At 41.7% G+C, this 15,307-nt stretch overlaps 1 protein-coding gene across 1 annotated transcript in view; it reads right to left on the bottom strand.

The window, feature by feature from the left end:
- The window catches only part of PPP1R18 (protein phosphatase 1 regulatory subunit 18), a 70,283-nt gene that overhangs the window by 10,388 nt on the left and 44,588 nt on the right, over nt 1-15,307 (bottom strand). The window contains exon 3 of the mRNA XM_089656946.1: nt 5,829-6,021. Coding sequence (XP_089513072.1) covers nt 5,829-6,021 — 193 coding nt within the window. The remainder of the gene's footprint in view (nt 1-5,828; nt 6,022-15,307) is intronic.

Below are 15,307 nucleotides of genomic sequence, written 5' to 3'. Positions count from 1 at the left end.
AGAGAATAAATTCATTTCCTCTAATCTTTCCTCATAGCTGATCTCCTCCATGCCTCTTATCAGTTTGGTTATCTTTCTCTGCACTTTCTCCAGTTCCCCAATGTTCTTTTTGTGAATTGGTGCCCAAAACTGAACTGCATTTTGCAGATGAGGTGTTACTAATGATTTGTACCGGGGTAATATGATATCTCTCTCTCTGGAGTCTATACCTCTTTTAATACAAGAGAGGATTTTGCTCGCTTTAGAATCCGCAGCTTGGCATTGCATGCCATTATTAAGCTTGTGATCTACCAGAACTCCCAGATCCTTCTCCACCATTGATTCCCCCAGTTGTACCCCCCCTAGTATGTATGATGCTTGCATATTCTTAGCCCCCAAGTGCATAACCTTACATTTATCAACATTAAACCTCATTTGCCTCATAGTTGCCCAATTAAACAGTGCATTGAGATTGGCTTGTAAATTGGAGACATCCTGTAAAGACCTTATTCCACTGCACAGCTTGGTGTCATCTGCAAAGACTGAAATGGTATATTTAATCCCAGACCCTATATTGTTTATAAATATATTAATAAGTAAGGGTCCCAACACTGAATCTTGGGGTACACCATTGACAACCCTAGACCATTCAAAGTATGAATCATTAACCACTACTCTCTGAATTCGGTCTTTCAGCCAGTTTTCTATCCATTTACAAACTGATTTTTCCAAGCCCGTAGACTTTACTTTACACATTAGCCATGTGTGGGGAACTGTGTCAAACATTTTTGCAAAATTCAAGTATACCACGTCCATCGCCACCCTTCTGTCCAAGTATACCATGTCCACTGCCACCCCTCTGTCCCAAGGTTTTGTTCACCTCCTCATAAAAAGAAATCAGATTTTTTGATAACTTCTGCCTTTCATGAATCCATGCTGTCTGTTGCTTAAAACATCTTTTTCCAGCAAGAACTCATCTATGTGGTCTTTTACTTAACATCTATAGTTGGGAAGATACTAGATAGTTTAACTAACAGGTCTTTAATTACTTGGTAAAGATTTTGATGCCTTTTTAAATATAGGAACCACATTGGCCTTACGCCAATCCAGTGGTACTATGCCAGTCATTAAAGAGTCCCTAAAAATTAGAAACAATGGCTTTGAAATGACAGAGCTCAATTCTTTAAGGATCCGTGGGTGTAGAGCAGCGGTAAAAAGTGCTAAAACCTGAATTTAAGTTCCCCAGAAATTGAAACCTATCAGTGTAAAGTGCAAACAATACTCCAACAAATAGTATAAAATAAATGGTGAAATTATGCACAAATCAATATTTTATAAATAAATAAATACACTGCTCATAAAAAAATTAAAGGAACACTTTTTAATCAGAGTATAGCATCAAGTCAATTAAAGTCCTGGGATATTGATCTGGTCAGTTAAATAGCAGAGGGGATTGTTAATCAGTACTATGCCAGTCATTAAAGAGTCCCTAAAAATTAAAAACAATGGCTTTGAAATTACAGAGCTCAATTCTTTAAGGAATGCCATCCAGTCCAGGTGCTTTATTCACTTTTATTCTGCATGAATATTTTGGGGTCATATCAGTTGTGAGCCAATAAGGATCAGCTGGGGCTGTGTCAATGCCATGCCCATTATGGACAAGAGCTCCCCCATGCTCCTTTGTATACACAGAGCTGAAGAAAGTATTTAATACATTTTCCTTCTCTTTGTCCCTAGTCACCCACTCTAGATTATTTTGTAAATTGTCTACATGCTCTGACTGGACCTTTTTACTATTAATATATCTGAAGAATTTTTGGGGGTTTGTCCTGCTATCTTTTGCAATCTGTCGTTTGTTTTCGAATTTGTCAAAGTTAATCCGGAAGTAAAAAATTCTTTCTACGAAAATCAAGACCTTGAAATGGTAACTGAATGAGAAGTCATTTAAAATTAATTAGTCCATGAAGGCAACATCAAATAGTCAGACATGTGATTTTTATACTTTCTTGTCTGAATGAAATTCTACAGGTGAAAGGCCAGCCTTAGGCTGGACATAGATGGTTCAAATCGCAGCCATTTCAGCAGGGATCGAACCATCTATGGGCAGGCTGATTGTACCCAAGTCGATCCCTCGATTGATTTGGGTACAGCCAGCATGTCATATTTTTACATGCAATTATTGCCAGCAGCCAGAGACGATAGCAATAATCAATGTGTTCTCCCACCAGGGGCAGCTCTCCACACCCCCTGCCAGGAGAAAACAATAGCTCCACGAGAGGCATTCCCCCATCAAAATGACTGTGTTGATGGGGGAATAGTGCAGTTTTCTTTTCCAGAACCTGTGGTTGCAGGAAAGAAAATCGCTTCACCCATGACCTGCCTTAGTCTAGATGCACATGGGTGACTATTGCTTTAAAGATGTAGTGACTGCTACAGGTAGGGAAAAATGGAGAGTACAGCATTGCTCAAAATTTGACAGATTTCTACTACAGGCAAATGCATTTTGAGCAATTGCTAGGGATTACTTGTAGTTTGATAGTGAGATCCATGATCACTATAGCAAAAACAGTGTGGGGTTTAATTACTAAAGCAAAAGAGTGCAAAATCAGGCTCACTTCTGCATAGAAACCAATCAGCTTCCAGGTTTTATTGCCAAAGCTTAATTGGGCAAGCTGGGGTTAGAAGTGGATTGGTTTCTATGCAGAAGTTAGCCTAATTTTGCACTCTCTGAATTAAACTCCTATGTGTTGTGGTGTATTTTGGTTTTGTGCTGTCCTAGGCAAAACTAAAATTGGGTGCAGCCCCCCCCCCCCATCATTTAGATATATCCACCCCTTCATGTTTCAGATCCACCCCTTCTGAACAGGACAAGAGGGGGGCAGCAGGACAGGAGGGGGCAGCATGACAGGCGGGTCACGGGACAAGAGGGGGGCAGCAGGACAGGAGGAGGCAGCGGGACAGGTGGGGGCAGTATGACGGGGGGGGCACGGAACAGAAGGGGGGAAATGGGTGAGGAGCAGCAGGACAGGATGGGGGGCAGCGGAAAAGGAGGGGCAGCATGACGGGTTGTGTCCAACTTTAGGCAGTTGCCACTGAAACAATCACTGCTGGTAGATTTCTCATTACCTCTTGTCTTGGTGACAATGCTAACATTTAGGAGTGTCACTTTCTATCTCAGTGACAACAATCACCAAGAAAACCAGATAGCGTAATCTCCTCAGTAAAGACAGCAATAAAAACTTCACAGAGGTTATAATCCTTCTTTACTCCATCCAAAACTTTAAACATTTTGGATTAAAATAAACTTTATCTACTCCACTGAGGATATGTTTCCTAAAGAACAGTTACAATAAAGTCAACCAAAAACTCAAAGTTTTAATTTTTGTTTTGGTTAATGTCTTTATTAACCACCACAGCAACAACATGTTCAGCAATACATTACAATAGAGAATACAGGATACAATCCTGCACAAAAATATAGAATATAAATTGACTCACAAGGTGTGACAGCTCTGCTTGATAGAGCTTATCACAGGAAACAGGAAATATTATAAAAAGCACAAATACAGTAATAGTTCACATATAAACAATTGAGTGGGCAGACTAAGCATACTGTATTATAGACTCAGGCGCTAAACATTTATTAAGTGATAAAAACTAACATGCATGCTTTTTTTTAGCTGAACATAGTTTACCGATCTATAAAAGAATAATGGTAAATAGCTGTGATGCTCCATTCTAGCTGGGAGGAATTATTTAATTAAGTCTCCCTTGAAAATCGGGGAGGAAAGCAGTCAGCTTAATTTTTTCCATGAAAATGGCCATGCGTGATCGTATGTCTGTGGGTACTGTGTGACCTCTGCAGTAATAATCATATCCCATTGCCTACTGTAATCAGCCAGATCAGGTGGTGATTATATAAAATGTTTGAGAACCTTAAAGTGGAGTTCCACCCAAAAGGAGAAGTTCCGCTTTAAAGATTGGTCCCCCGATCCCCATTAAGGATTGGGACCTTTGGGGAGTGGGGGGGGCGGGTACCCAAATTTCACAGGTACCCGCTCCCACTTCCACTGTGATTGCCTAGGCAATAGGAAGCGGAAGTTGTCCTCTTCCCCTCCTTCGAGACTTGTGGGACACGTGACAGGTCCCAGAAGACTACGGGGCCATTCAGGAAGCACAGCGCTACTCGCGCATGTGCAGTGGGCACCCGGCTGTGAAGCCACAAGCTGCCACAGCCGGGTGCCCTGACTGGAGATGCCGGTGCCTGGAATACAGGACGGCCGGTGAAACGGGCTGCGGCGGGGACAATGAGGGATCATGGGACAGGTGAGTGGCTGTTTTTTAAAAGTCAGCAGCTACAGTTTTTGTAGCTGCTGACTTTTATCTCTTTACAGAGTGGAACTCCGCTTGAAAGAAATCCTGTCACCAACCTTAAAAACTGGAGGCAAAAGTACAAAATAACAAAGTTATTTAAATGCTTATTTTAGCCTTTTTGTTTTACATTAATAATTTTATATTCATCTGCAATGCGCCTCTGAACATGCTATCTAATTTGACCACCAGTCTTGCACAGCTTCCTCCTTTAGACCCGAACACATGAGCCGAATATCGGCCGAAATCAGCTGGTGCAATAGAAACTGGCTGATTCGGCTTATGTGTGCAGGTCCATGTCTGACAGAAGCCAACCTTATGACCAGCTTCTGTCAAAAGAGCATGCTAGAAAATTAGCAGCTTATCTGCATCCGTTCAGTGCTCTCAGCCAATGGCTGCAAGCACTGACCAGTGTTTTCTGGCGAGAAGGGCAGTACCCCTGTCAGAACACAATAGCACAGCAGGGAGATCGCTGTACTAACATCATACAGTTAGTACAGAGATCTCCTCTGTTTTTTTTCATTAAGCCCGCTGGGTTGAAAGGAAAAAGAGAACATCCTGGGTGTACTTAGGCATAAGGCTGGCACACACAGGCCGAATACCAGCCGGTATCGACCGGTTCAACAGAAACCGGCCGACATTCGGCCTGTGTGTGTACAGCAGCCTGTCCTACAGAAGTCAGTCATTTATCAAATAGGCAGGCTGGAGAAACAGTATGCAATCAGCGCTGATCAGTGTGTTCTGGAGGGGGAGCGGTCCCCCTATCAGGATACAATAGCTCAGCGGTAGAGATCACCGCACTAACATTGCTTAATTAGTATGGTGGGAGTGTCTACTATCTGAGCTTGGCTCAGCTCCCATATAACCTTTTATGTAGAAGAGAGGAAGGAGCAAAGGGGAATACTATAGCATGTCACTAGAGTGACAGCTCAAAGTCTACTGATGCTGCTGACATCACATCCAAGATGGCGCACCCAGCAGCAGTCTCTGGGCTTTAGGATGTCTACAGAAGACAGTTACACAGGTAACTAACGTGCATAAAATATGTTGAATGCACATATGAACTTATGGAAAGATTGTTGTGCAAATGAATGGTCTAGCAACAGGGTCTCTTTAGAGGAGCAGCCATGATTGGGCTTAAACAAGAATTTGATTACGTAGTCCTAATTTATTATAACTATGTAGGCATACTTATGAATATTTTTACTTGTCTGCTTATGAAGCTTTAATTGCACTCTCTGTGGCTGACACATTGACATGTTAGTTTCAGTGTAAGGGGGAAGAGACCAACTGCTGCCCTATCAACTGCCTGACCTATCACATTTTTTAACAATGTTGGTATCCAGTCTTTATTTATATGTAACCTATGTAATCTGCAGAAAATCTGTAGCAAGAAGAATGCAGGGGCTGTGGTTGCTGTCCCCCTTCTCACACTAATTGTATGGGAAAAAAGTGTGGTTGAAAGCCGCTTTACTCACCCACTATGAGAGCTTTCCTCCTTAAGATACCACCTAACAGTACACTCTCCTCCTCTTCATCTTCTTCTGGCTGAGCGAGCGGAGGGATGGGGACCTCAAGCTCCTCACAGGGTCCATACTCTGCCAGCAGAGAGCTCTCAGATGGATACTCAAAGGTACGTTCAAGCTCCGCCTCAGGAAAAGAGATGTTCATCTAGAAAAGAATAACACAAAGAGGAGATCCTCTGGTTTAGGATATCAGCTAATCTGTATATTGGCAGCTTTGCAAGAGTTTTTTAAACAAAATTGTCCATTTGTAATATTTAGATATTTCAACAGTTCTGGCATTAGCAACTATAGAACATTTTTGCTTACATTACAGTTTTTCCTAATTCTAGTCCCCCCTCCTCTTCCAACACTTTCTTTTAATACTTATCTTCATTCAGAAGTCTTCTGGCCAAGTGTAGTGTAGAGCAGTTCTCAATAATCCAGAGTTACCCTGATGAGGTCAGAACTGCACTCTGAATCAGCTTCATTTTACTGTGAGTACAACACCCAGCACTGACAAGAAGTAGGTTGAATGACACTGGATGTAATTGACAATTGCATTTTTTTTCTGCTGGTATAGGGCTACTGATTTTTTTTTTTTTGTTAGATACTTGGAAAATTATAATTACAAGCAGCAGCAGCACCTCCGCTCATTTTCTTCCTCTATGGTAGCAACCTTTACTTCAGCAGGATACTGTAGCTTTTTTAAACAATAATATTTTATCAAAGTAAGTAAGAAGCAGTTGTGCACCCCGTATGTATTTCCTAGGAATGTAAGATTTCAGCTAGGCCTTGACCACCTGCCGCTGGTTCTCGAAGTCATTTAATAAGCCCAGAGCAGTGCTACTATTGTATCCTTAGGCAGGCCAAAGGTACAGATTTAATTCCTGCAACCATGGGTTGCAAGAAAGAAATTCACACGATTCTCCCATCAACACAGGCAGAGCTGACAGGGGAATCCCTCCTGCTGAAACATTGCATATTCTTGACGGGGGCGGGCGAGCAGGGGAAGCCATCCCCGCCAGCAGACCTGATACATTCAGCCTACCCATACACCGTTCGAATCTCGGCCGGTTCAGATTCGAACCATCTATAGTCGACCTTAGACTTGTAAACTCAATAAATAATATTGGCTAAACTAATTGTTTCCTTTTAAAGTGAAGTTCCGCCCAAAAGGGGAAATTCCGCTTTAAAGATTGGTTCCCCGCTTCCCATTAAGGATTGACACCTTTGCGGAGCGGGGGAGGAACGGGTACCCGAATTTGACAGGTACCCTCTCCCACTTCTGCTACGATCGCATAGGCGATTGGAAACGGAAGTTCTCCTCCTACCCTCCCTCCCCAAAGCCTTGTGGGACATGTGACAGATCCCAGAAGATGACGGGCCCATTCAGGAAGCGCAGTGCTACTCACGCATGAACAGTAGGCACCCGGCTGTGAAGCCGCAAGCTGTCACAGCTGGGTTCCCACACTGAAGATGCCGGCCCCTGGAATACGGATGGCCAGTGAAACGGGCTGTGGCGGGGCAACGCGTATGACATGTGAATGACTGTTTTTCAAAAGTCAGCAGCTACAGTTTTTGTAGCTGCTGACTAATTTTTTTACAGAGTGAGTGGAACTCTGCTTTAAGTTGTTATTGATAGGACTTTATGTATCAAATTTCAGCAAGCCACTTCTATCAAACTTTTCCATGAATAGCATGTTAATAGTGAACAATAGCTGTCACTGAGTCGCCACCTTGCTAGAAAAAGAACAACTAATACCTTAGAGACATGCAAAAACCCTTACTTGTTTTTTATTTGTCTCTGTGTGTCCAATGTAAATACAAAGATATCATAAATGCATGCTTGTAGAAGGATTGCTAACTATAACTTAAGCATTGTGAGAATGATCTTCAGTTTTTTGGGTTTTTTTGCATGCTAGTCTCATATCGAAAAAGAATGGATTACTGTTAAGAAAATTCTCACAAGACAGACTACAACTTCCTGCGATGATGTAATGGATTGCATTCTTTCCAAGCATGCAGAGTCTTGGTCACTTGGATTTTTTACTGATGAATACTGTACTGGTTAAACAAAAATCACTCGTTCTATATTGTACAAGACAAAAATTGTCGTGCTTGTCCCTTCAGATAATTTTGCATGAACTGCCATGACCAGCTCTGGAAAGCTGTGTACTAACAATCGGATCATCGGATGATTGCTCCAAAAGTGGTATTTTTTGTCCGATTTTCTCATTGTATATGATAGGCATTAGTTCCTACAGGGATATGACTGACAGATTTCCAAGCTCACTATTATGGGCAGCTCTCCACATCCCCTTCATCTGCCCCCACATTTCTGCTGTCATTTAGTTTTTAATGTGAGATAATCCTCTGACAATGGACACAGACCCCAAACGTAGAAAGACATGAACTTCGAATCAGTTTATAGTATTTATGTGGATATTATAAATTTTTGCCCTGTTATATATTCTTAATATCATATACCTATATTTGAATTGTTACTTAAACAGGTGAATTCAATCAGTTGTGCAAAAGTCAGTCTACTCAGCTAAATTAAAATATGTATTTGAAATTTTTAGCAGCCAGATTAAAGCGCAACACCAGCTACATGTTTTTCATTTCGTCCAGACTGGAGAAGGGATAGCACAACCATAACCCTGTTGGAGAGATTTTCCTTCATTTTCTACAGGGAAAAGATGTGGTGGAAAATCTCTCCAATAGAAACACAAGCTGCAATAAATACGATGTCACCAGCACACCCTTTCAGAAAATGCAGACAGGATATCTCTTAGATTGTAAGCTCTAAGGAGCAGGGCCCTCCAAACCCTCTTGTATTGAACTGTATTGTTGCTGTATTGTCTACCAATATATTGTAAAGTGCTGAGCAAACTGTTGACGCTATATAAATCTTGTATAATAATAATAATAATTTATTCATCACTCCTAAACAGAGACAATTCAAGGATATAGGGACATCTTCCTCAGGCAGTAGCAAGGACCATAGCGGCCTTGAAACGTCTTTGCTTATGGATGATGAATAATTGTTTTGTCTGCATTTTTTAGTATGGTGTGCTGGTGATATGGCATTTTTGAAACTTGTTACCGTAATGCTGTAATTTCGCTTTCCTGATCTACACTTTGTTTAGTAAAATGGGGAGGACCCTCTGTCAGGTTATTATTTTTGTCCGTGTCTTCCTGTCCTAGTGACAACTGCTTTCTTAAAATCTTCTGCTTTCACAGGCTGTCATAGGGACAGGAAGTGATGTAACTTATTTCTAACAGGGTTAAGAATATCGGTACACTTTTCACAGGAACATTTGCAATTCATAAAGTGACCCTGTGTCTACAGCAGCCTTTTTCAACCAGGGTGCCCAGGCACCTTGGGGTGCCTTGAAGTTCCTGCAGGGGTGCCTTGGCAAAATATCTAAAAAATGCCCACAAATTGTATAAAAGCCAGCAGGTGGATCAAGCCTGCCTTTTAATTACACAAAGCCATAGTTTTCAATCTGCCCCATTACAGCCTTCTAGCCACCAGCATCCTAACAGCCAATGATACCATCAGCTGATATAGAGCATGTTGGTCGCTTCCATGGCATCATGTTTGACCCTCCCCTGCCCCTTTCAGTCAGTAATGGGGTCAAATCAAATGAGTGATCAAAAGGAACTGAGTGAGAAGAGAAACATTGGAATACTATTCAGTATCAGTGTGCAAACATGTATTTGCTTTGGAAGAATAAATCACCTCCAATGTTAGGTGTCCTACATGTGTGGATGTTGCTGAATTAGGTTAAACTATTAGAATAGTTTTTTACGTTTTAGAATGGGGTGCCTTGAGACTGTTCATAACTTTAAAGGGTGCCTTGACTGAAAAAAGGTTGAGAAACACAGGTCTACAGGGTGATTTACAGTGCATTCATAAAGTATTCAGACCTCCTTTTTTAATTTTGTTATATTGCAGCCTGGTACTACAGTTGTTTAAATTAATTTTTTTTCTCATTAGTCTACTCTCAGTACGCTATAATGACAAAGTGAAACCAGAATTTTAGAAATGGATGGAAAAGGAAAAACTGAAATATCACATAGGCATACGTATTCAGACCCTTTACAACACTTAAAAGTTAGCTCAGGTGCCTCCCATTTCTCAGTTACATCCACAATTCTTAAATGGAAGAAGTTTTACTCAACCGGGACTCTTCCAAGAGCTGGTCGCTTAACCAAACTGAGTAATCGGGGGAGAATGGCCTTAGTAAGAGAGGTGACTAAGAACCCGATGGTCACCCTGACTGAATATAGAGATCCTACATGGAGATGGGACAAAGTTCCAGAAAAGCAACTATCACTTCAGCCATCCACTGCTCTGGGCTTTATGGCAGAGTGGCTAGATGGAAAGCCTGAAGGGCTTTCATGTGTTTGAAAGGGGGGTCTAAATATTTTATGAATGCACTGTATACACAATACCCAGGCTGTAAGGCTGGAATTACATTTGCATGTTTCATGTGCATGAGATGCGCATAGTAACGCAGATGTGTAGGTGTCAATGGGCCCATAGAGTTTCTTTTGTCTTTCACACTAATGTGTAGTGTAGATGTAAACTAGGCAAATAGGAAAGAATAGGATTTCTGAATGACATACATCTTTAGGCAGCAAAATGTAGGCGTTTTGAGGCGCCAAAGCAGACAAGTGAGAATAGACCCTAAAAGAAAAGGCTTCATGCTTACCTTTCCAAAGCCCATTTTTTTAATTTCTGCTGCTTCAGTGCTCCATGGCCAAAGCAGGTATTACCCAATTTTTGGGTGTGTAAAATACAAGCTCATCTACTGTACTCTTTGGTTTCTCTTACTAGCTCATTACTACAGGATGTACGAGCCAGCAGAAAAACCCATGCTGGCTGTGGTATAGGTAATGGGTAAACGCTCTCCAAAGTTCCAGTATCTGCTCTGCCCGCTGTGCAGCGAAGTGGCAGCATTTTAACAAACAGGCCCCGGAAAGGTAAGTATAGAGCCTGTTCTTTTACAGCCTGGGCATTGTGTATACATAATGGTTACTTTTCAGCAGAGTCCAGCTGAATTTTGATTCATATATGGGCAGGTAGATTGTACACAAGTTGATCAGTTAACTAGGGTACAACGAGCCTGTTGGACTTTTCTGCATGCGATTACTGCTACATTATGGCTATAGCCGCTAGCAGTAATGATTGTATGCTGCGGGCTGTAAGGCTCCTCAACCCCCCCACCCTTCTGGCCAAGAGAATGTGTTGATGGGGGACATCCAGCAATTTTCTTTGCATCGTCTATGGGCTGCCTAAGTTTATCCAAAACTGGACCTGGGGTTTGACTAGTTGGAGACTTTGGGCGTGTTACACATGCTCAAAAAACATCATCATTGTACACAGGGCATGTATAGCACATCCAGTCTCCTGCCCTGCTTCTGGGACCCCCATTTCAGTATACCGTAATTGTCGGCTGTGACTAATCAGAGCCAACATTACAGAATACTCTAGCCATCAAAAAAGCAGTCTGAATCAGTGTTTATAAACAATACTGCTCTAGACTGATTATGCAAAGATACAAAGTTACATATTGTTACATTTGTATCTTTCTGTTCATTCATCTGCATATCAAAGGGATGAACTAATCTGCAAAAGATGTTAGTTAAAGCAACCAAACAAGTAAAAAAAAAGTTTTTTTTAAAATAAAATATTCCTGTTTAACACAGTCAATGTTGATGGGGGAATCCCTCCCGCTGGTAGAACACTGATTATTGCTAGCGGCTATAGCCACTGGCAATAATTGCATGAAAATCCGACATACTGGTTGTACCCAAATCATAGAGCAATCGAATTAGGTACAATCAGTCCCATCTGAACCGACCAAGATTCGAACCAGCTGTACTTTCATTCTTTTTTTTGTAAGGTTTATATGTTTGCCATGTTTATTCTGCAATAAATGTTAATTTTGCTGTTTTTTCATACAAGCCGCAGTTTGTCCTCATTGGGTCCTCTTGACTTTAGGGGTTCTTTCCCTTGGTCTCCCTCCCTTTTTCTATGTCATATTTGGTTCCAAGGACACCACAATGTGATTTACATATGAGTCGGCCATTATCATCCTGCAGCATTTGGGGCTATTCTGTTTAGTACTCCCCTGGTCATTATTTATTTATATATGGTCATGGGCATCCTGGTCTTTTAGCCCTTTTATGTTATGAGTACTCTCATTCTCTCTTCAACTGCTGATATTTTTTTGTTTGTTTATTTTTTTTAATTATTAATATTTAAATGTTTTTATTTTGTTTGGTAATATATTTAAACATCTAACGTATATTTACACATTTACCATTTTAAAAAGTGCAAAACGTAAATAAAAAAACTCACTTTATTTCATTTGTAAATAACTTTGCAATGCCTTGTATTATAACTTGAGTGAAATTTTAAAATGTTAAGCATAACAAATGTGCACATTTTATATGCAGTAACACTATTTTTTTAATTTAACACTGCTCAAAAAAAGTGTTGTTTTTTTTTTAATTTTTTTTTTTTAGTTTCGTTGCAAAATATCATTCTTACAAGACTATATCATGAAAAGAAAGCCTTGTTTGTCCTTAAAAAACAATATATGTATTACCTTGTTATTTTTAGTCATGACAAAGTTATTGTCGAATAAACAGGTCCACAGCAGAAATGTAAAAATCGCTCAGGTCCATAGAGGGTGAATAGGTGTGAGAGGCGCAGTGATTACGCAGACTTTTACAGTGTAGGCCTGCAGCCTACTGTAATAACCATGCAATATGGATTGGCAGATGGGATCCATGTAGGGTTGCCAGCCTGGAAACACATTTTTTCTTTCTTTAAGGCTCAGTTTACATCAGCGCGGACAATGTTTGCTTGGTAACGGCAGCCCATTCATTTAAATGGTCTGCTGTGTCCGTGTTTCACACAAGAAAAAGGTGCATGCACCGTTTCCAAAACGCATTCACACGGATACCACATGGTCTTTTTGACCATGCGGTTTCCGCACCCCTGATCATGCTGCGGGATGAAATGAGTGAGGATACCATTCAGAATGAATAGCACCACCTCTGCGTCTCGCAAAAGAAACGGGATGCAGCTGCGGGTGGGGGAACTGGTGAGATTCCTGCACCCACAACTAGGGGATAGTGTGAACCAGAGGTAAACCAAAAATGCAGCTGAGATGATATTAGCTGGGGCTGAGTGGTGTGGAAGACATGGAGATGTTTGGTATACAGTATGTCAGGTGCAGTCTAAGAAATGATGGTGGCTTATGTTGCCAAGCTGGTATATGGCAAGGTTGCATTGTGTATACCTCATACACTGGTGAGGCTTCAAAATCTGCAATTGTTGTTCTTATCGAATGCCCAAGGTGATTGTGATTCTCTGTCTATGAAAGGGTTAAGTGTGGTAATCACAGCTAATCTAAATTGGATGTGGTCATAACCAGATTATGTCATTAGGGGTCATTCAGGAGAGACAGGCTGGGGGCGATCAGGTGATCTCTGTCCAGGAAAGGAGCAGAGGGAAGGGTGAGGTGTGCAGGAGGAGGTGAGAGAACTGTACAGTACAGGGAGGATTGTATTTGGTAGATGAGCTATGTCCTTCCGCTGTACAAAACTATTACAACAGCATTTTCATATCCTCTTGTAGAGTGGTTAATAAAAGAGATTATTTTCCTGTCTCCGGCCTGCAGTTCTCTTTTCATTCCCTCTGCATTGCCCATCAATAATCTCCATCTCTCTCTCTCCAGGGGATTTCCAGACTTCTGTCACCCCCCATCCCCCTTTTAGTCTCACCCAGCTGTCTCTCTTCCTTTCTGACCCCAGATGTCAGGAGCCTTCTCCTCTGCAAAGCCACAGTCTCTGCCCCTCTTTAATAACTCTTTCCTAAACTGCCTCAGTTAACTCTTGACTAAACTGTCTTAATGGAGATCACCTTCCACTGTCTCAAAATTATACAACAGCAATTTCGTAGTATTATCATAAAATAAATAAATGCAAGACATAAAAAAATACTTTTTATAATCTGGAATGAAATCTTACTTCAGGGCTGCAGTAAGAAAAGATCATTCCAACCTGCTGGGAAATGTCAGTTGCTGCTGGTGTAAAAAGACAACAAGACTGTTAGCCGACACAGCATTGGGTCCATTTTAGGCCTGATGTCTTGTCAGCTGATGATGATAGGCCCATCTACAGCTTAGACTTAGATCAGTGCCCCCATAAATATATAACAATTAATTTACAGTCTTTAAAATGTTTATACGTTTTAATTATTTTTTTTATTAAAGCCGAAGAATAGCCAAAGGTACGTTGGCTGTACTCCTCCTGGGGATCACAGGAGTGCAGTTTGTTCTGAACATCTGTGACCCGTTTTCAGATGACAGTGGGCAAAAGCTCGCTCTCGGCTGACATCACTCAGCCAGTCCAGGCTCTGGATCAATCCCCACTTTACAGTCGGGATCCCCCAGATGCTTGGGCCAGCAGCTCCCGCCTCTCCAGTGAGGACTGCAGGGGCAGAGCAAAGAGCCAGTTACTGACAGTCACCGGTTCTCTGCTCACTGAAGGCTAACAACCAAGAAGTCAACAGTGTTTGAAAGCTCAGTTCTCAGTAATAGAAGTGGCTGGGGACAGATGCACCATCAGATCGAGGTGAGTATACATATTTGTTTTAAAACCCATACATCTCTTCTAATATATCCACTACATATTCCAGCACTGAGGTCCTCAGTGCTGGGATCCCAGCCAGGACACTATCTCCATGGTGTTTGTATGTTGTTCCTGTGCTTGTGTTGGTTTTCTCCAACACTCTAAAGGAATGATAGTAGGTTAATTGCCCCTGGTGTATGAAATAGGGACCTTCAATTATAAGTCTCTTGAGGGCAGGGTCTGAAGTGAATATACAGTAAGTAAATTGGCAGCGTTATATAATCGTCTAAAATAACTACACATTTACATATACCAGTGGTGTAGTTAGGTTTTGTGCTGCCCTAGGCAACACAAAAATCATCTGCCCCAACGGACGCCGACCAACACCACCCCTCCTTCCCCTCCTGCGGAGAGAGTCTGACATTGCCCAACAACACCCCTGCCACCCACTTGGGAGAGCCTTCCACTCGATAGAGGGGAAGACACTCATCTTCAAAGCTCCAGATATCCCTGGGAAAGGGAGTCAGGCTCTACGTACACCATCAAGCAGTCCGCAGCCTCTCTCGGATTCCGCCTGGTTCCCATGGCACGCGTGTCCCTTCTTTCATCCCTTCTTCTGAGGGGAGGTGCTGCCCCCCTGAAAAAATGCAGCCCTAGGCAAGTGCCTTGTTTGCCTTGTGGTAAATACACCCCTGACAGATACTGTAAATGATTGAAGACCTGTTCCTAAAAATATTAACTAACAGATTCCCCTCCTCTGGAGATGATCACTGTGTACTGACCACAAATATTCATTT

This window comes from Staurois parvus, unplaced genomic scaffold (assembly GCF_062004578.1).
Source record: "Staurois parvus isolate SC_StPar_1 unplaced genomic scaffold, SC_StPar_1.0 ptg000950l, whole genome shotgun sequence".
NCBI classification, from domain to species: Eukaryota; Metazoa; Chordata; class Amphibia; order Anura; family Ranidae; genus Staurois; species Staurois parvus.
The sequence above is the reverse complement of the archived record's forward strand: the minus strand, read 5'-3'. Positions and strand labels throughout refer to the sequence as shown.